Source organism: Barbus barbus (genome assembly GCF_936440315.1).
Source record: "Barbus barbus genome assembly, chromosome: 25".
Taxonomy (NCBI): domain Eukaryota; kingdom Metazoa; phylum Chordata; class Actinopteri; order Cypriniformes; family Cyprinidae; genus Barbus; species Barbus barbus.
Genome location: NC_136753.1, coordinates 1,510,813 through 1,533,938, shown reverse-complemented (window position 1 = coordinate 1,533,938; position 23,126 = coordinate 1,510,813). Strand labels below are relative to the sequence as shown.

At 35.9% G+C, this 23,126-nt stretch overlaps 1 protein-coding gene across 1 annotated transcript in view; it reads right to left on the bottom strand.

Annotated features, from left to right (window-relative positions):
• The window catches only part of LOC306844731 (activin receptor type-2A-like), a 19,472-nt gene extending 2,100 nt beyond the window's left edge, over positions 1 to 17,372 (bottom strand). The window contains exons 1-11 of the mRNA XM_079377088.1: positions 16,451 to 17,372; positions 7,132 to 7,339; positions 6,917 to 7,020; positions 5,918 to 6,072; positions 3,942 to 4,085; positions 2,871 to 3,014; positions 2,513 to 2,658; positions 1,911 to 2,025; positions 1,669 to 1,807; positions 1,454 to 1,584; positions 1 to 376 (exon numbers count right to left, since the gene is read on the bottom strand). The exon at positions 1 to 376 is cut by the window's left edge and continues 2,100 nt beyond it. Coding sequence (XP_079233214.1) covers positions 182 to 376; positions 1,454 to 1,584; positions 1,669 to 1,807; positions 1,911 to 2,025; positions 2,513 to 2,658; positions 2,871 to 3,014; positions 3,942 to 4,085; positions 5,918 to 6,072; positions 6,917 to 7,020; positions 7,132 to 7,339; positions 16,451 to 16,505 — 1,536 coding nt within the window. The 5' untranslated portion in view covers positions 16,506 to 17,372 and the 3' untranslated portion in view covers positions 1 to 181. The remainder of the gene's footprint in view (positions 377 to 1,453; positions 1,585 to 1,668; positions 1,808 to 1,910; positions 2,026 to 2,512; positions 2,659 to 2,870; positions 3,015 to 3,941; positions 4,086 to 5,917; positions 6,073 to 6,916; positions 7,021 to 7,131; positions 7,340 to 16,450) is intronic.
• Between the last annotated feature and the right edge of the window lie 5,754 nt (positions 17,373 to 23,126).

The following is a 23,126-nucleotide window of genomic DNA, read 5'->3' as shown; positions in this document are numbered from 1 at the left end:
CAAAAGTCTTTCCTTTATGCATAAAAGAGGTTTTGGTGCAAACAGAGATGTCCGTGTGTGTTTGATCTCTTGAGTTCCTCTGTGTGTAAGTGCGAGTCGTTGAATTATTCCTGCGCTCGTTTTGCTCGAGTCATTCGTAGTCCGTTATTTTCTCGCACACGCTGCGGCTGAGAGAACGGCATCATAGGCTGGATTCTTTAGGGGGGAAGTCCAGGTTGGTAACCATGGTGACGACGGAGAGGATGTCGTCGGGGGCGATGAGGTTGGTGTTGCGCTGCATTGAGATGATGCGTTCCTCCACGCATCCCGCAGACAGACGCGCCTCGGCCTCGTGGTCCCAGCACTCCTCTATGGTCTCATAGAGCATCGCCAGACCCTACAGATATACAGATTTTAAAAAAACTAAAGAAGTTTCAAAGCTGATGTGGTGTGCATCTCTTTTTCTAAAGCTACATGAACAAAACCTGAACATCGTGCATCTTCAAGCATCTTGAGCTTCAACAAAAGTAGGAAAATCTGATCAACTGGACAAAGTTTGGACTTTTTTAAGTTTGCTTACAAATTAATCATCTAGAAATATGGAACCTGAAATTTGAAATGTACTCAAATATATTCAATATAACCTTGGCTTTATATTTCTCAAAATGCATGACTTATTCTAACAAGTACTACTTTTCTTAACGTGTTAGTGTTGTTACTGTTATTTAAAATAAAGCTGAAATAAAATAGAATTATTAGGTTAAAAACTTCTTAATTCAGGTTACATTTTCAGTTAAGACTTTTTATGCAAAAAAGTACTAAAACTCAGGCTAATAAAGCTAAATAGAAATAAAAGACTTTCTATTTATAAACAGAATTACTAAAACCTAAAAAATAAATCTAATTCAAAATATTAAATAGTAAATAAATAACACTATCAGTTTATATCTCACAATATAATATAATATAGTAGTCAACATTTGAAGTGGATCAAAAAAGTTCATCAAAGTTATTCTGAGAGAAGAACGCATTTTGATTTTAGTTTTTAGGACAACTTTGATGAACGGTTTTGATCCACTTCAGATGTTGACTACTGTATATAAATAATACTGAAATATCACTGATGTGTTACTTCTACATTTATTCCATTTACTGACAAAAACAACTGAAAAACTTTCGATTGTCATAGAAACCCTAAAGGAACCGATTAGAACCATATGACTATGGTCAGACAGGTCATATCTGTATTAATCTGTATTACCGGACACAGCATTGATCGGATTATAAAAAGTGTCTCTATATGAAAGTTACTTCAGATGTGTTCAGAAGATTAAGATTAAATAATCACAGATGAACATGAATTAAAGAGTGTACAGAGTCAATTGAGTTCACTTTAAAATGTTAAAATGCAAAATTTTTGTGAAAATGTAATGCAGTCAATGTCTGTGTGTGTGTGTGTGTGTGTGTGTAGTACCGTATGTTTTAGCCAGTGTTCTCTGAATATCGGCCGTAGTTTCTTATGCACAACGACGTCCTGCATGTCCTCCAGAGACGGATGAACCCCGGCCTCCTCCTCAAACGGCAGACAGAACTTATCCACAGGACCTGAGACACACACACACACGCGGCTCAGCACCGGTTGATCCCGTGATGGTGGACTCTGAGTGTAAGTGAATGAGTGTTTGTTACCGTCGGCGGCTGTGCAGCGAGTGGCCAGTTCCCACAGCACCAGACCCACGGCGTACATGTCGATCCTCAGAAACGCATCACGCTGGAAACTGATCGCTCCCTCCAGCACCTCCGGAGCCATGTAGCGCCGCGTTCCCACCTTTACACAACCAATAAAACCTCAGCAATTAATAATTATCACTTGAGCTCTGTCACAATTAAGCACTGGTCGGTGAAGTTTTCAGCTCATGCAAAAATCATACCTGTCCGTGTGTGTCGCCTGTAGATTTCCCTGCTTCAAACTTCAGTGCCAGGCCAAAGTCAGCAATACATGCGGTTAAATCACGCTTCAGTAACACATTCTTACTCTTGATATCTCTGAGAGAGAGAGAGAGAGACAGAGCGAGAGAGAGAGAGGGGTTAAATAAAGTAGGCTTCAAAGAAAGGATTGAGCTTTGTGAAAAAGTTTAGAGAAAAATAGTGTGAAAAAAAATATATATATATACACACACACCAAAAAGTATACTATAATGAGCAGAGAAAAAAAAAACTTTTATGATGATAATAATAATATTAATGTAACTTAATTGAATCTAAATGTTTTCCAAACCATATAAATTAGACCTTTATACAAGAAACTAAATAGATGGCTGTTGAGGGTCCCTAAAATGAGATAATAAAATAATAAATAATTACATAAATATGCATTTTAGATTAAAATAAATATGCAAAAATAAGTATATAAATAATACATTCAACATTCAAAAAATAATATAAATATTAAAAAACAATATATGTTATATGTACATATATATATATACACAAGGAAGTTTGGGGGTCTTTGCATCTAAAACACATTTGGTACCTGTGTGCAATGGCAGGCTTGTGTCCATCCTTCAGGTTGGGAATGTCCTCGTGTAAATACGCCAATCCCCGCACAAACGTCTGCGCTATCAGACACAGCTCATTCCACGACACAACATTCGCCTTCAGAAAGTCTGTCAGCGAGCCCTGAGTACAAACACACATGCAGATGATCTCAAACATGTGACACAGCGAGGTCATGTGACAATAATGTACCATAATGCTGTTTCAAACATTTACTGCTGCATATTACATATTTTGTAAATATTCAGGATATTACATTGACTGTAGTGAACAGTATGCAGTGTTCTGAATAAAGCCGATGACAAACACTTCTGTGTGTGTGTGTGTGTTTATACCTTCTCATGGTAAGCTGTGATGAGCCAGAGCTCGATATCGACTCCATTTCCTCGTTTTTCTGCTCCGATGAAGTGAAGGATATTTTCATGTTTCATTCCGCTCAAACTATAAATCTCATATTCACTCTGCCATGACTGTTTATTCTGGGAGAAATCACAAACAAATACATGCAAAATTAACAACATTCAAAGTCTTTGTAAATATTTACAACAAGATTTAAATTCAACAATCAATTGTGATGCACATCAGTCCTTTTTTTTTAAACATTAAATTTTGAAGTAGCTGTATTTTCTTGTAAAACATCCAATAATATTTGTTTTATTTACAATTCAGGCATTTTTAAGTGTCTAAATACATTTAGGCACATCAGTTGATTTCTGTATTCATGTGCCAAGGTGAAGGATAGGTGCTTTGTTATGATTATTGTTAATAATTATTTGTTGAACATCGGTGGGTTTTATCACTGCTGTTGCTGTTGTTTTATAAAAGCAACTAGATTTACATTTACACAGTGTTTGCAATGTTAATAGATGCAAAAGACAATCGCAATTCAGTATGTAAATATCACTTTATCGCTGCTGAATGCTGAACATTGCATCACTTTATCAATGTGATTTCTATAAACATTTAAACAGCAAAGTTTACACAAAGACTAAAACTACACTGTAATTATTTTTCAGTGTGTCAAAAGAGATGAAAACTGAAATTAAAACTACATTATGACTTTGTGATGCAAGAAACCATAACTTATATAAGAGGACCACTAGGGAATTAAAAAAAAAGTACAAAAGTGTAAAATATGATTAATTTGATTTGATTTGATTTTTTTTTTGTTACATTTTAAATTACAGTGTATTTTCAAGCTGAATTAATTGCAGAAGCTTAGCTTGGGTTAGAGGTTTATAACAAACACTAACAATTTTTGAAGAATATCAATGCAGAGATTCAGAGCACAATAATAAACCACTCCGTTTTGAGTTATATTATGACAGCATATGTATTGGTCTTTTATGCTAAGGCTGAAGAGGCAAAAATGCACAAACAGTAATGAGATGAAACGTGTCAGATACCTGCACAGGGAAGATTTTGACAGCCACGTGTTCGTTGAGCAGCTGAGCTTTCCAGACGCAGCCGAAGCGTCCGCGAGCCTTCAGCTCCAGCAGCTGCAGCGGCTTCTGACCCAACAACGGCGACGGAGGCGTCAGACCCGGGTCCTACAGACACAAACACAGCCACTGAACACATGATTCACTCACACACATCAACACAAACACACACACAGGGTCTGATGCAGGAGGACATGCAGAAAGAAATAAAGAGCCCATATGCAGACCACAGCGACCGCATCACAAACTCATGACGGGATGAGAACTACAGCATCAGCGGGGCATGATGGGAGAAGTGAGAGTGAATGAAGCTCTTACCTCTATCATGATATGAAAGGCGTGCTAACAAGAGAGGAACAGAGGGGTTTTACTGTTTCTAGCACACGAGCGGTGGGATGTGAGGAAGAACGAGCTCTGAACACTGATGTGTGTCTGTCAGAACATATGATGGACTCTCATATGCCACAATGAGACACTGACATGGACATGGTACGTTACAACCAATCAAATCTCAGCGCTGGTTAATATGGACCAATCACAATGCTTTGACTGACTACACAACATGAAGATTGTTAAAACAATTATTTTATAGAGATTTCTGGGATAGTATGAATCCTTCAGATGAACAGATTGACTCTTTCTGGTGAATAAATGTCTCAAGACAAAAAAAACAACTGAGATTTGAATATTGCTCGATCCCTCTGGAATAAGACAAAGTGGGTAGAAACAAGCTAGTGAAACATATTTCCTTATTTTGTAATTTTGCCTTGTTTTCCAGTGCAAACATCTAAACTTTCAAAACATGATCACCTGAGACAAGGTTAAAACTAAAACCATAAAAACATCTTTATTACTTAAACATTAAAATAAAAAAAAAATATATAAAAAAAACTAAACTTTTTTTTTTTTAACTGGTTGCCAAGGCAACATGTTTCATTTTCATTTAAAGTTGAAGCACTAAAATAACTAAAACGTAATAAACTAAAACTAAATAAAGACAGAAACTTTAACTTTTTAGTAAAATTAAAATTAAACAAAATAAAAATTGATTTCAGAATATTAAAAAAAGGTCAACTTAACACTGACTTGGGATGCAAAATGACAAGATATTAAGACTGGTTTTTAATATCTGCCAGTGGGGTCAGAAAAATAAACTGCGTTCTGACCCCACTGGCAGATATTTGTCTTAAACTGCACTGGAAAACAAGACAAAAAATACAGTGAGAAAAAAAACTTGGCAGTGAAACATTTGCCGCCCAGTGGTACATTAACTGATTGTTGTTATTATGAATAGCACATTATGAATAGTTGGGTAACACTTTATTTTAAGGTGTCATAATACACAGTACTTACCTAATTAAGTACTTAGTAGTAGCCGTTGAAACAAAAGGTACTTACCATGTAACTAAGTTATAGAGCAGCCAGTAAATACAGTTAGTAATTATGTAGATGTAAGAGGCAGCTACTGTTACACATATGTAACAAACCGAGTCTGTTACACAGATACTTGTACACTTAAGTACAATCTTTATACACTTTATTTTAAGTATCTTATATGCCTGTGTACTTACATTTATAATTACGTTGTATAAAGTCTGCAACACATATGTAGCAATCTTTTAGTTACATAAGTAGCTGTGTAACAGACTCAGGCAGCTACTGTTACACATACAGACCGTTACATCTACATCATTACAAACTGTAATTACAGGCTGTTCTATAACTTAGTTACATGGAAAGTACATTTTGTTTCATGTAAGTACAACGGCTACTACTAAGTTAATTAGGTAATTACTCTGTATTATGGACACCTTAAAATAAAGTGTTACTAAGAGTTGTTATAGCACAGATACATATTAATAACACTGTTATGTGAAAGATTCCCAAACGCTGCTGTTCTCCAAAAAACACCTCCAGATATATGAGATGAGGTACAGTACCTGTGACGGCACGAGCAGCGGCGGGTACGACAGCTTCAGATGACGGTACATCCAGAACGAGGTGACCAGAATGACTGCGACAGCCATGACGGGAATCAGAGAGTAGAGCAACGTGGGAAACAAGTCCGGCTTCGGGGGAACGGGGTTAGACGTGGCTGGAGAGAGTAATTAACAAAACATGCTCAAACATTTGGGTCAATAAGATTTTTTTTTTGAAAGACATTAATACTTTTCAATAAATCGATCAAAACTGACAGTAAAGATATTTATAATGTTACAAAAGATTTCTATTTCAAATCAAAGCTGTTCTTTTGAACTTTCTGTTCATCTGTGAATTCTGAAAAATAAAACGCATCATGGTTTTTACAAAAAAATATTCAGCAGCACAACTGTGTTCAACATTGATAATAATCAGAAATGTTTGTTGAGTAAATCAGTATATTATAATGATTTCTGAAGATCATGTGACACTGAAGACTGGAGTAATGATGCTGGAAATACAGCTGCAGATCACAGAAATAAATTACCTTTGAACAGATATTCACATAGAAAACAGCTATTTTAAATTGCAATAATATTTCACAATTTTACTTTTAATTTGATTTCAGATAAATTAAAATAAATGTGTGCCATCACAATTTTCATGCATCTTAAAGTGACAAGCAGTGATTATTTCAGAAATCAAATGATTTTAGGTTCAAATCTACATGAATATATAAGTGAAAGTGTATATTTTAGTTCCTGTATCTGATCATTTTTTAACGCTCTGGTAGTGTCACAATCATGAGACACGCTTCACTGTTGCTAGTCTTCCAGATCCAGATATCTTCACTCGGCATTACAGAGAACACTGTGTCCTGTTCTCCTGAACCGATGCTCTGTTCCTGCTGAGCAGCTGCTTTTTTTGTCCAGAGAAACGTGCTTATCTTATTTTATTTCCAGTCCCAGCAGTCTCACACTGTGTGTTTGTGTCTGAGAGCTCTGAAGTGTGTTACTCACTCTGAATCATCTCTGGACTGAAGTGAAACTTCTCGTTGCACATGTTTCCCTCGCAGCAGCAGAAGAAGACGTCGGGATTCTCCTTACGCTCCACACACTCGCTGCTGCACACACACACACACACACACACACACACACACACACACACACAGATAACGTGTCATCATCTGTTCACTACCAAACACACGAGGCATCCAAGCATGAATCTAGTGTACCTGTCGTAGCAGTTGATGTCATCCAGCCAGCAGCCCTGCTTGACCATCTCGATGGCTCCTGAGCGGTTCTTCCAGGTGGAGAAACAGTGCCGTCGCTTGTCTTTCTCTCCGTAGCATAATTCGATTCCGCTCTGGTTCGTCCCGTCCTTCTCCCAGCTCACATTATAAAACGCACACTCCTGCGTCTCCGAGCGGCCGAGAATCGCACCTGAAGCACACAGAAAGAGACTTCAGACACTGTCTAGTCATCTGTTTAATCAACATAACAGGGTGTTATCCTCATGGCATATCAAACCTTAACAAAACAGTACACTGTAAAAAAGTATCTTTCAAAGTTGTACATAAAACATTTTATTGGAGTACATTTTCAAGAAAATACTGTTTCAGTCTTTCCACTACAAAGCTTAATGTTTAATTCAGTGCAAGGTGACCATACGGGCCATATTTACGGGACGAGTCCTTGCCAAGGATTGCTATATTGCCTAAAATATCCAGGTTTTGGCTGTTTGCACTTTGCAGATCAAACTTTGGTGTCATACAATGTTTGGTGTGCAGTGACGCTTCAAGTCGATTGAACGAACAAACACGTGCATGTATTTGCAACGCTTTGAACTACTTTGGATGTTTTAGGCAATATAAAAATCCTGGCCAGGACGTGTCCCGTAAAAATGGCACAAATGGCCATCTTAATTAGTGTGTGTCTTGTCATTTCTGTGTAATTATTTGTCAAATTTACTAGAGATTTCTAAATTTAATTGAGCTTCTACTCCACTTTTTTTTTTTTTAAGAATGTATCAACTGCATTAAACCTTGAGTAACATTATTAGTGAAAGTTTAGGTATATATAAAAAAAAAAACACTAAAAAGTGAGATCATGATTAATTTTAGCATATTGATAGAGTTCAAACAGTGCAGAGCGGAGCATGTTGAATCTCACATTATGAGAGCATTCAGTAGTTGAATGTTGCTAAACTAACACACAATAATAAGCATATAAACACACAAGACACAAACAGCGGGTCAAATTTTTAAAATTAGTTTTTTGTTTGCATTTGTTACAATGCATTCTGGGATTGCATGCAATCGAGGTGTCTTAAAAGGCAGCATGATCATGCATGTCTTATATTTTGTTTTTTGAAGATCTTCATGCAATGACAGAAGTTTGTGAGGAACAGACTGAATTTTATGATGTTACTCACTGATAAGATATCTAAAAATTGGGTGAATTATTGCCTTTCAACACTGTGAAACATTATTACAATTTCAAATAACTGTTTTCTATGTGAATATACTGTAAAATGTAATTTATTCCTGTGATCAAAGCTGTATTTTCAGCATCATTACTCCAGTCTTCAGTGTCACATGATCTTCAGAAATCATTCTAATATACTGATTTACTGCTCAAGAAACATTTCTGATTATTATTATGTTGAAAACAGTTGTTCTGCTTCAGATTTGTGTCGAAACTGTGATACATTTTATTTTTCAGGATTCACAGTTGAATAGAAAGTTCAAAAGATCAGCATTTATTTGTAATAGAAATCTTTTAGTTGCCGTTACTGTCACTTTTGATCAATTTAATGCATCCTTGATGAATAAAAGTATTAAGTTATCAATCTTACTTACTAACAGTAGTATGTACAGGAATGCCTAAGTGTGTGTGTGTGTATGTGTATGTGTGTGTGTGTGTGTGTGTGTGTGTTTGTCAGGGAAGGGCTTGTATTTCATCCACAACAGCTCATTGAAGGGAAGGAATGCTAGAAAGGCGAGACGTGGAGCAAATCGGACATTTCTGCTGACAGATGTCTTTGACCTCTCTCAATAATTCAACACTCTGAACAGATTTCCATTCACTCCAGCCCACTGAACATTCACCGAATTCCACGCAAGCGTCGCTGAGACACAAACATGAAAAGCCTTCATTGGGCTGCAGGGCAGAGATGCATGATTATGAAATAATTATGAGCTTCCAGAGTAATAGTCAACTTACTTTAATAAATCACAGGATTAAAAGGCCGACAGGCACTGATCTCTCACACGATGTTATCAAGCTTGTTCAGTTTTTAACCAGTGGAAATATTTCTGCGCTGCATCACTTCTTTCCTAAACGTCACTTTCATTCTTCTGGAGTCACGTGTGAGTTTCTGAATGGTGTGTTTGTGCCTGAGGAACCTTCTGATGTCTGCCTTCTCATTAAGAGTCGTTTATCTTCTCTTAATCACCTCAATTAAGATAAAATCATCAGTCTGACATATTCCACTGAAGTCAATGCAACACTTTTATCAGTCCCTTTAATGTTTTCTTTTTGAAATCTGAACATGAACATTAAATCATCTGCATTACCGCACAAGCTGCCTCTGCATATTAAACTGGGAGTATCTGAAAAATACTAACACACACACACACACACACACTCACTCACACACACACACACTCACACACACACTATTACCAACAGAAGGCGATGACGATTAACCACTCACTCACCAACTAACAGCAGTAATTACACACTTGGTGTGGTCTACAATATATCATTAAAGTCAAGTGCAAATATAATCACACTAAGACAGACCTGCTGCAATAAAATACCCAGAAACTCCAGCGTTTCTGACCACAGAAATATCATCATGAGCTCAAACTATGTAAACACACTTTAACAATCAGTGCAACATCAAGATTTTCATCAGGTAGGCTGCAGTAGTTTCATGCAGTTTCTAAGTTTATATGTAAACCTTTAAGAATTAGACTTTAGATTAATTGTGTGTCAAAAACAGACAGTCCTTCAAAGAAATAAACTATGAGCTTTCTGACGGTTTGTTTCATTTAGCATCTTTTATTCTCTTTCTCTCTGCAGATTCAGATCAGTTTCATCAGATCAGATCAAAACATCAAAATCTATCAGCTATCATCAAACTCACAGAAGCCTCAAGACTACATCAGAATTGAGTTTGTGCAGTAAACTGATCTATAATTAATCACCGAATGATATCAATGAACATCAGTAAAAAGATCCTGAATCAAGACCCATTTAACATCATCTGTTTTTCTTGAAATAAAGTTCCTTTTTGATCACTTCCCGTATTTAATACAAATCTGAACTTCAGTTGACATGCATGTCATTTCCAGAACAGAATCACAGAATTTGATCAATTTCCTGAAAAAAGATCTTTTTTTAAAATAAAGAGAAGTCAATATATGTGTGTGTTGTAGGCAGCACTCACACACACACACACACACACACACTCTGGCAAGGCCTTTTTTTGCCACCTAATCTGCTCAAATTTACCCACAATGCTCTTGAGCTATAAGCTGCCAACAGCAATCAATCAAACACCGTCAGCAACAGAAACACGTAAAAGAAACTACAGAGGAGATACACTATATTTACATATATAATATACTGTTTTAATTAAAAATTAAAATAGTATTGGGAATATTTTATGTAAATGTTGCCCAAATTCAATAAATAAATATATATTAATGTAATGTAAAATTAAAGTATAAAAAATTACAATAATTTTTAAAAAGATACAAAATTTCTTCATATTTTTTCATTAAAAATGCAATTTTTTTTTACAAATTAAACTAAAATAATTATTTTTTTTTTTTTAAAGATACAAAATTTATTTTACATATTTTTTTTTTTGGTTTGCATTCTAGAAGTAGATATATTAGTATTAGTGCACTACATTCGTCCTTTGAATGTCATGTGTCTACATCAGAGTCTGTATGTGTGCCGATACCAGCGGCTCCTTTAGTTTGGAAGAAGGAGGGAGATCCGCTCTGAATGAAGCGCTCGTACTCTCAGTAATGAGCTAATGAAGCCGGACACAAGGCCTGCTGGGACAGACGTGTAAATCACAGGAGGAGGCACTCAACTTTACAAGAACTACTGCAGATAGCTCACAGAGAGCCAAATCCAATACACTAAATCAATACCTGAGCATACTGTACAATCAGCAGTAAAACCACACCGATTCACAACCCGGGGATAACTGAGGATACAAATGAGAGCAAAACAGTGGAGAGCAACACTTCATCATCTACAGAGAGCAGCACAGTCAAACAAACTAAAGTCATGCAGAACTGTATCGTAAGTGTGTTCTGCTGAGATAAACGTGTCATCTAAATGACTCAAATACCCCCTAAAATGTTACATATTGATACGCTTTCCAAACACAATTAAGCAAGAGTCCTGTTGGTCCACAGGTTCACATTAAATTGAGCTTTTTACTTTTTTATAAATACTTTTTCTAAGGGGTGTAGCAACCTTATGTTTTTTTAAACATTATTTTATTTGACATTTTATTTTTAGACATTATAAGTGGGAACAGGGCCATTTCTAGTTCCACAGTCAGAAACGACCCTGATTAGAGATGATAATTTTGGTCATAATCATATTTTAAGAGCTTTATTTTGCTTGAACTGAAACATCTAATATCTACATAACATGGGAAACACCTACATTTAATCTAATAAGCATGACTAATTAATATTTGTTTAAATAAGTCAGCATTAGCATTTCTATCACAAATACCCTACTCAACCCCACTCGGTGAACACTTAACATTTAGCAATGCTTTTATCCACAGCGACTTACAAATGAGGAACTTCCAAGAAATTTGTCACAATGCCAAGTTAAAAGCATAAACTAGATTAGCTCACAAAACAGGGAACTTTCCACGCAGTGCATATAAACTCTGTACTTTATTTAGTTTTGTTTATATGGGCAAAAGTAAGTGCACCCTTTTGAGGTTATTTCAAGATTTTGCGTTTGCATTTGTTTAACACATACATTACTTAAAAACAAAGAAAAAAAAACATTTACTGGAATAAAATATATATAAAAACTGTTTCAGCTAGTTGCTAGTACAACATTTCTCATTTTAACTTCATTTAACTTCAATTGGAATAAAAAAAGCACAAAACTATAGACACAAAGCAACAACAACAAAAAAAGACAAAACGCAAAGAAAAAAAATACTGAAACAAATTCAGAAAGAAACACTTTATTTTTTAATATTGTTTATTAAAAAATTAATATTAATACAAATAATATAATGGTATATCAATCATACTAAAATAAAAATAATACTTAAAGCTTTATGTTTCTTGATTTATGAGTAAAATAATATCCGTGATTAATTGAAGAAATCATTTTAAATGACAAATTATTATACCTGAAATATGAATTTTGAAATGACTGCCTGCTTGTTAGAGAAAGTTTGAGGAACTGAGACGCTTACACGGAGGTCATGTATAGAAAACTCGTTTACTTCAGAATAAAAGGAAAAAACAGAGACAGGAGGATGTGACAAGGCATAAACGTTCTCAGCACACTTAGTATGTACTTCTATTCAGAAAACTAAATTATTCTGTACAAAGGTTACAACACTGCTGTAGAAAACGAAAGCTGCTTACAAACAAGTAGAAGTTTACATCACAAATCAGACAACTGCTGTGCTTGTGAAGAAACTTCATTTTTAAAGCACACAATGGTTTCATATCTCACAACTGAGGCATTAATGCGAGTAGTTTATGTTGTAGAACAAAAAAGTGATGTTAATCATAGACCTCTTTTAGAAATAGAATTGTGCAACTCTAAAAACCCAGAGGAAATTCCTGTGGGAAGCCGTGCTGAATTCTTCTGGGTTTGCTGACAAATTTATGTCATGACTGAACAGCTCTATTTTAAGGGTCAGGATGGAAAAAGACCATTAAAAATGAATTTACGACTCTTTTCAGTAAAAGAAACCTTGACTGATAAGTGAACTTAGATTGTGACACTTTTAAGACTTCTGTCTGGTTTACTGCCCCCATATTTACATTCACAAACCAGCATGACTCTCTGATCAGCATCATCTTTTACTCTTTGCTCTGGGTTTCAGTCCACTTCTCAGTTTCTCTCTAACACACACACACACACACACACCCAGACAGACACACACACACACACACACACACACACACACAGACACACACACACACACACACACACACACACGCGCTTGTGAGCTTCTGAATCTCTCTCTCTCTCTCGGTCGGTCTTCTTCAGTTTCTCTGCAGATTCATCAAATGAAATGCTTTCAGAGTCTGTAAGTCCTCCGTCTGCCAGAGGAGTGTTCCCAGAGTTTGGCCTTCCTGCTCCGGATGCGCTGGAGCCAGAGCGGCTGGACGGAGAGCCACATCTGTCTCAAACACAACCACCAACGCCACCCACATGCTGGGAGATCGGCGGAGAGACGGCTGCCCATCTGGAGCTGCAGATAAGCCTCTACACTCACAGGAACAACTAACACTCAACCAGACAGAGGATAAAAGATACTGCGTGTTCCTCCTCATCAACAATCTGTTAAACATCATCACCGCTTGACTGCGAATTTCAAGCACATTTACTCTCAAAGCCTCATTAATGCAACGTGAAAACATTATAACTGCATTTCATTTATGCTGATTGTAATAAATCACTGCATTTTGTACAATATAACAGTAAACAAATAAATAAAAGCAAACATTGAGGAAAATGTGCTGAATTTTCATTAATTATATAAATATTTTTTTGTTGATCAACTATCCAAATCAAATAAATAAGGCAGAGAAAACATGTGATGGAATGATGTGCATAAGTATATATATATATATATATAGCGTAATGTGATTTAAAATGCCTTTAGTTTATGCTGACTGTAATAAAAAAATATATAATTTTACTGTACAGAAGTGAAATTTACATTCAAAAGTTAAACAAACAAGTTTCTTATATATATAAAAAAAAAAAGCGTTTTAAAATTCTAAGACTGAGCTTCATTTTTGTTTTTTACTTTGATCAGCGGTGACCTGCTCTTAGAGGTTTGCTGGTGAGGGATTTGCTCGCGGCTGTAACCTTGGCATAAGTCTGCGTGAGCCCTAGGCTTATACTAAAGAGGATGAGGGCTGCTGCAGACCTTTGGCCTACTTCAGGACTGGTTGAGAGAGAGAGAGAGCGAGAGAGAGAGAGAGAGGGCGAGAGAGAGAGAGAGAGAGAGAGAGAGAGCGAGAGAGCGAGAGAGAGAGAGAGAGAGAGAGAGAGAGAGAGCGAGAGAGAGCGAGAGAGAGCGAGAGAGAGCGAGAGAGAGCGAGAGAGAGCGAGCGAGAGAGAGCGAGAGAGAGCGAGAGAGAGAGGCTGGAGTTCAGTAAACACCTTCACCTGTCACTTCTGATAACTTCTGCTCGTCACAAGAGTTACCAAATTACTGTTTTCAGACAGGTTTCCCTTGTCAGGCTGCTTAAAACAAACGTAAAGTGCCAGAAAGGCAATCTACAAATGAATTAATTATAATGACTGTGATGTCATTTGTCCTAATGAGAGGCCATTTAGAAATGTATACCAGTAATATCTCTATCAGTTTCAGCTGAAAAACACATATCTGACCACTGATTGTATTGGGGGAAAAATTACACACGGAAAAGGGAATTTCTCAAGTTATATGCTACAGTAAAACACACATTGGTGAAACTCTCTAATGCAGCACGTCAGACAGACAAAGCATACTGGTCTTTAATGGCATTAGTGTTATTCTGGCGTCAGACTCTGTAACCTTGAGCCGTGAAGCGTTCTTTCCGGTATAGTGGCTAATCTGAGCAAGCATCTGACCAAATCCAGACCGATGAGACCACGTTACTGCCCGCATCTGTGACCCTACAACTCATCTGCACCAAACTGTGTTCTTCTCTTTGTCTAGACTCTTTATCCATCTATCTGTCTCTACAAACACAACAGCAAACACTAAAGCTCTCCAGAGGTGTTTCAGATGTGCTGATCACAAGAAAAGCTCCTCCCACTTTGTTAAAAAAGCCAATTACAATCAAGATTCCAACAATCCAGCCACAAAATCACTGTTATTTGGAGGAAGATGTTCAGAATAAATAAGCTTTCCAAGCTAATAACAGGACATGTTTACTGTACTTTTAAGCAAATTCATGAAAGAATATTTACAGAAGAGTGAAACACCACTTACAGGATTGATTTGAGCAGATCATTAGAAATGTCTGGCACCTAAAATAATTAATTATTATTACATGATTAAAGAAGCAATGTATGAAAACGCTGCACCTTTAAATGCACAAATCAACCCAAGGACAACTGTTCATTCATCAGATGTCAATGCCGGGCAGATTCTTCATGCATTATAGGACTAATGAATTTAAATTATTACAGCATGTTTACATGAGCATGCACAAGGCATACAGCACCGTTGGAGTGGAGGTCAGTAAAACTTATTCAGCAAGAAAGCATTAAATTCATCAAAAGCAATTCACAATGCTATAAAAGATTTATTTCAAATAAATGCTGTTCTTTCAAACTTTCTATTCATCTGTGAATCCTCAAAAATAAAATGCATTAAGGTTTCCACAAAAATATTTGTCAGCACAACTGTTTTCAACATTGATAATAATTAGGAATGTTTCTTGAGCAGCAAATCAGCATATTATGATTTCTGGAGAATCACGTGTCACTGAAGACTGGATAAAAAAATCAGCTTTGCATTACAAGGATAAATTATATTTTAATGTATACTCACATAGAAAACAGTTATATTAGATTGTAATAATATTTCACAATTTTGCTGTTTTTTACAGTATTTGTGGTCAAATAAATGCAGACTTTGAGTATAAAAAACCTGCAAAAACGATAAAAAAACCTTTTGAATAGAAGTAAATGTAGATGTGTAACCTATCATAGGGAATCTGTTTCAATAGCTAATAATACCACTTCTTTACAACACTCAAATCTTCCTACTGAATATATAAAAATCATTATTGAGTAACCAGAAACACTAAAAATCATATGGTCAGGTCTGGAAACTCTGTCTGTAGCATATACTGAGGCCTTTGTTCTGCACAATCATACTGGACCTCATTCATTATGAGCATTACACAAACATCAGTGGTTACACTTTATTTTAAGGTGTCCTTGTTACAGTGCAAGTATACAGTACTGAGTAATATTAATTAACTACATGCACTTAGTATATAGTTAGGTTTTGGATTAGAGTTACTTGCATGTAATGATGCATAATTAATTGCTATTATAATAGTAAGTACATGTAACCATCAGGACACCTTAAAATATAAGAGTTTCCACATCAGTTACAATCCTGTAACATGTAACGCACGTCAACACAGGGCTGTAACAAGCAGCTCCTTGTGTTACTGGCAAAAGCTTTAAATGAATCCGATACAGCCTGAGCTCCTCACAATCCATGACCGATGCTGGGGTCAACAGGCTGCAGTTTATGACATAAAATCACACTGATATAAAGCAGAAACCTCTACCCACCTGATGAACAGGAGACGAGGAATATGGCCAAGGCCAGTTTGGTGTCTGTCCTCATTTTCAGGGCAGATTCTTGTACTGCAATAAATCCCAGCAACACCCAATCTGATAATCCGCTCCCTCTAAAATTAATGTTTTAATATTGCCAAAAGCATTTATTTGTGAGCAAACAGGTCCGGATCAATGTGTAAGTCTGTAAGAGAGGTTTAGTGTTTGAGAGATTTCACAAATCCTCAGCCTGGAGGTCAGAGATGAAATATCAAACATTAATACAATCATACTGCATTAGAAAGAGCCAGCAGCCTGTCCTGAAACTCATGCACTAATATCGATACAGAAACAGCCATCAGTTTGAGTTCATGGCCATATGCATGAAGAACATTCCTATTGAGTTCAAAAACATCCCGATACGATCTTCTGCTTCTTTTTAAAAATGCTGTGATTAAATCTGATTTATATCATCAGAGGCATGATCTTCATCCCAGAACACACGAATATAAATCCAGCTCAGGGTTTAAATATACTCAGATCCGAAACAGCATCTAAAACAAATCAAATAAACGGTGTTTTATAGCGTCGTATTCCTCCGTGAAATCCTAAAGCGCCTCTGAAGCGTGTTTTTCGTCCGAATGAACCCAGATCAGATCAGATCAGATTAAATCAGATCCATTTCTGTGTTTAAATGCTGGAATAAACCCTCGGAGGCGTCCATATATTCTCTCATGTGTCCTGAACACAACATGGCGAACAGCATTGAGTGTTTTGGTCTTTTCCTCTCCTCCACTCCTCCTCCTTTCATCCACTCCTCCTTCTCTTCTCCAGGCAGCAGATATTTCCAGCTGGAGCGGGTTGAGGGTCAATATTCCTGTAGGGCGCTTCGTGGCCCAAAAACCGCTGTTGCCTTTATACAACATTCAAATCTTCTGACGCTTCTTGTTTTAATGCAAACATATACAAACTTAAAAGTGTAATCTTTTATATAAGTTCTTCGCAAGGATTTATTGGTGCAATGCATATTAAAATTTAAACTCCGCCTTAACTGTAAAATGATTTTTAAAAATAACCACCCAGTAATCACAAACGACTCTGATTGGTCCAACCGTATCCGCGCTGAGATAAGTAACAGCTATCGCGTGACAGCGCTGTCCGCGTCACAGTTTATACATAAATAATGATGATGAAAATCCATAACAGGCAGTGAATTTAAGATACACAGTGAAGAAATAAAACAAGACAAATATTATTTACACCCAGCTAGTCCCCGCTCATTTTAATAACAACTGTTTCGAGCCATTCTACTCGTTTGCTCTATTTCTAAGCTTCCACGCGAAACACCGAACACAGTTATTTGATTGACAGCTCGAATGGAAAGACAGGAGGTCTGCACCAGCACTACAAGCCCCGCCCTCAGCCCGATGACTGGACGTTATGGACGGCTCAGCTGACCAATGGAAGAACGCTTGGAAATAGCTCAAACCAATCAGAGCAAAGAGTGATCAGGTGACCCGGGACTTGTCAGGTGGTAAAACACACACACACACACACACACACACACACACACAGGTATTTAATCTTTTTGTTCTAGTTCAGGTTTATTGGCAGTAGCTACTGTAGTACACCATCGCAAAAGCATAGTAGAGCACGTTTAAACAAGGCAACACTTTACTTATAAATATGATATAAATATAGAGGAGTTTAATGGAAACATTATTCTGCTAACAGTGTTTATTTCACAAATTAATTTCTTTATAAACTTGGTGGACTAATAATTCTGAATAAACATCAAACTGGACATGTGGAGCACATCATGCCTATTATAATGCTATTTATTTGATTTATAAACGCATTATCAATCAAATAAATCATAATTCATGATCATTAAATCATTAATCCAATAACGAATTTATCAATAAATAATTAGATTCCAGTAATGGTTTCAAGACTGAAAAGTAAAATTTTTATCAATAAATATTCAATCATTATTATAGGAAACAAACTTTCTGACTAAATGTATTTTTTTGCTCAGTATAACAAGTGCTGATCAACAGAGAGTAGCCTATATTACACAACAGATATTTCTGCAGTACTGACACAAATTGGGAAAGAGCGATTGCCTTTAAAGGTTAATAATCCTGGCATCATTCAGTTCATAGAAACTGAAGAGAAATGCCTCATTCAGCACAAGGCAAGTGAATGAGGGCTGACTGTGTCAAGCTTAATTAAATAAATAACACGGTTTAAGTATAAAAGTAGTCCTTATAACTCATGCATTACTAGATTTTCAGCTAATAACAACTTGCATTTGAGTCTGTTTCACATAAAGCATCATATGACTTCAGAAGACTTGGAATATAGTCCGTTTTATTGCATGTAAAAGAGCAGGTCAAAAATATGCTGCACAGAAGGAAGAAAGTCATGCAGGTTTAGACATGATGATGACTGAATGAAAGATCATTTTTGGTAATCCTTTAACGATGACGATTAGATCACAACTACAGCTTGGATAAATAAACTCGAATGAACGGTCTACACTTGTTTTAAGTGTATTTCAGGCAGATATTTGGAGTTATTAAGGGCACATAGAAATGCATATGGTATAAATACACTACTGTTGAAACCTTTAGACACACTTGACTGAATTTATGCTTTTTTATGATCATGAATGACTAATAGGAATTTATTTACAAAAATTAATTAATTTCAATTAATAAATAACAATATCATAATTTTAATAATAAATACATTAAAAAAAGTCCTTACAACAATCAAAACATAAGATTTAAAGTAATTTTTTAATAAACGATTTTATGTGTCTGTTTGTCTGTTTTCTTTTAGCTGCTGTAATAAAACTAGGTGCCAGAAGCCGTTTGGCCCTGATGGGAGATATTTCTGGGAGGAATATATATTACCAGCATCACTGAGTGTCCGGCGCTGACAGACAGACAGGACTGGGTTTATTTCTGCTGTGTGTTTGTGTTTAATGGTGCAGGGTTATGAACGGCACTCCTAAAGTCACCGAGGTTAAATAGTTCACAGCTGATTTTGATGGATGGTGTGTGTCGGGCGATGAATCGCAACACACACACACACACACACACACACACACACACACACACACACACACACACACACACACACACACACACACTGATCCACATTTGTCCCTCACAGGAGGTCTGGCGCTCTTAACACTGAGACCACTGGCATGCTGTATTGTCAGTGGAGATTTGTCATGTACTTTTGCTGTGCAGTTATGGGAGTGTTTTCATGAAGGTCATGAATCTATCCATCTCTGCAGGATTAAACGGCTGAGACGTGAATAATGGACCGCATGTAATACTGTACATGTCTGCTGCATGTTTACTGTTCACTCATAAATCTAGCAGACTGCTCAACATTGCTATAAAACTATAACAACACACACACGGAAAACAAGTAGACCGGGTGAAAAGTCCTGAAGATATAAGTTCAGATCAATTTAAGTGGCGAAATATTTTGTTTTCTTACAGCAGAATATATGAAATGACATGATGTTACAAGTCTTGAAGCCATCTGTCCACATTTTTAAAAAAATTTTCAGCTTACAGTGCCTTTTTTTTTTTTTTTGCATTGCAAGATTTAACTCTTTAAAGGTCTCTATTGCTAGGTTTTGTTCGTCTGATGCTCAATGTCTTTCTTGATTTTTTTCACATTTACATTTATTCATTTAGCAGATGCTTTTATCCTGACTTCACACTCTAACAAAATGTTTAGCCTCCGTTTTGTTTAGTTAATGAAACAGTTTGCATTAATCTTTATGAGTTATGACAACTAATTACTAATGAAATTATGTTCAACCAATAAACTACAGTGAGTTAGAGGAACTTAATACAGTTTATTGTTAAATGCAAACTTTAAAGTTGATTGCTCAAAAAAATATATATATATTTTTGTCAATGTTTTTTCTCTTGATTAGCACAGGTTTTGTATTTCTATTAAATCAATAAATTATAATTTTTAACTGGCAGCCATGCATTTTTTGGGGGGTTGTTGTACAGTTCTCCTGAATATCATTTGGGACTGCAGTGTTTGTAAAGAGCACATGTGATGAGATGCTAAACGAAGGTTCAGGAGCGAGTTCATCTAATCCTGTCAATCGTTACGCAAGAGTATATAAACAGCTGCTGACCTCACCACCGTGACAGTACTTCCAGCATCCCTCCATCACCTCATCCGTTCATCACTCACTTCAGTGTCTAGGTGGCTTTTAGTGCTGGAGTCAAACCTTGAGCTCAAGCCTTGCTTCTCTGTTTACCTTCATCATGCTTTAGGTTTATATCAACATGCAAATTTGTGAAACAGTCAGCTCAGGTCAAAAGTGCCATAAGCAATTTGGTCATGAAATAGCATGCAGAAAATGTTTATTACCCATCAGACCCTGACAGTGTTTAGGGAAACCTGTCTGAAAACAGTCATTATTTTTGCAATTATATTTGGTGCTGCTATTGCTAAAGAAATTGCAATGCAGCTTTAAACAAATATTTTCACTGTTTTCAATATCTGACAGATCGAGGATTTTGTTATTAGAGTCAATTAAAATGCCAGGGAGTGGTAATCTAATGATCATAGATCCGGGCATGCTAAAACAGACAGAAAGAGGGCTGAATGGAAACTGTAAAGATGTTTCTCTGTCAGAGCTGATAAGATGGAGTTCACACTTATGTTTTATTCAGTTTTATTAATCTTAAAAATTATGCTCATTTAAGTTTATAATTTCATATTTGGGGTCTTCTTGAATATGCTACATACATGTTGTAAACAGTGAAGCTCAAAGAATATATTTTTGAATACAAAAAATATTTACGTTCAACTTTCATATATACCAAAATATATTTCAAAATGCATTTCATGGTAAAAAATAAAAAAAGCAAAAGCAAATGTGGTTAGCCTACTAGAAATCAAAAATGGATTTATGATTTAATAATGCTATTAACATATTTTTTGGGGGAACAATGTAAAATATGTGCCTTGCTGAATTTAATTCAAAAGTGTTTTATCTTGACATATGTTACAGACAAAGGTTTTCTTCAAATGTGAATATATTTTCTTTGGATTAAAATATATAAGGCTAAATACATTTTTATATATGCTTTTAAAAATATTAAATATTTAAACAGCTAAATTTACAAATATATTTTGAAACATTTTAGCAATATATTTGTGTATTTTGAAATATAGGCTAAAATATTTGAAAATATATTTTTCTTTATAGGTTTGCATGGACTGTGCTTTGCAGCTTTGCAGATGATTTCATGCACAAACAGCTATATTACAAACTTAAGGGAAGGAAAAATAATATGCAAAAAAAGCATAATTTAAATAGACTTTGAAATCAAATAAGCTTGGTTTTGTCCTACATTATGAGATTGGAACAGTATAAATGCAGAGTTTTGAGGTCGTGTGAACTGTGACTGCAGGTTCAGCAGATGTGCTGGTCTGACACAAGCCTGCATCCTCATGTTTGGAGGTCTGTACTGTGGCCATAATTAGCTTCACTCTTTAGATTAATGTGCCAGCTGGGACGAATGCCAACGCCTGCACCAGCCTGGCACACACACACACACACACACACATTCAGATGCTCAGCTGTGACAGAGATGAGCTTTACACCCATAAACGCCTCTAACCACAAACAAATGAAATACACTGACCTTGACAGAAAGAGCAGGAGCGTGTCTCAGCACCACAGATTCATGGGAGATGACGTTTTAAGTGCTTTCTGGCTTGTCTAACTAATGTATCAATTCATGTTGAAGAAAAACACAAATTATGAAAATTGTGAAACCAGCTGATAAAATTCTGGTTAAAAGTCAGAAAACAGTCAAGAGTTCATTAGCTTGTCACACACAGTAATAGACATCTTTCAATTAATATGTTTTGTCCATTGCATGAGTTCTCATGAAGTCATCAGGGTCACTGAGTTTGGTACTGTGTGATGCAAACAGTGAAGGAGTGAGTGATGTTCTCATACTTATGTGCACAATCATCCTCCGGTGTGTGTGTGTGTGTGTGTGTGTTTAAGGGCGTAAGCACAGAAATCAATGAGATAATGGACAGTCACACTGACCTCACTTTGCTTCCCTTCCGCAGAAACATAGTGCTTTCCATAAATAGAGTACACTTTAGTGTTCAATTTCTTATTTTAAAGCATTAGAGGTACAAATCCCAAATGTATTCTATAGTAAAAATGTTAGATAAACTTCTAACAATATATTTACATATCATCATCAAATAATCAAATAACTAAAATAATAAAACATCATCATTTTAAAATATATGCAATATGTATTCTCTGTAGTAAAACTCATTTTAATGACCAAAATCAGTGTTTAGTCGAACCAGTAGTTATTGCACAGCTCCTAACCATATGATTTTACAGTAAACAAAAAAGTTTAAAAAGCATTTTTTTTTTAATCCTTTCTACATTTTTACACAAATTATTGGTATTACTGGCCAAACATTTCAGTTATTATACTTGAAAACTTGATTCAGCATTTTTGAACAAATCTGTAAATGATGACTTAACTCAGTCAGTTGTTTCGTTCTGAATCTGTTTTTTGAATGATTCATTTGGACAAATGATTCAATGACTCTTTCATAAAGATAGTCACTTGTTTTATTCCTGAATGAATCTGTTTTT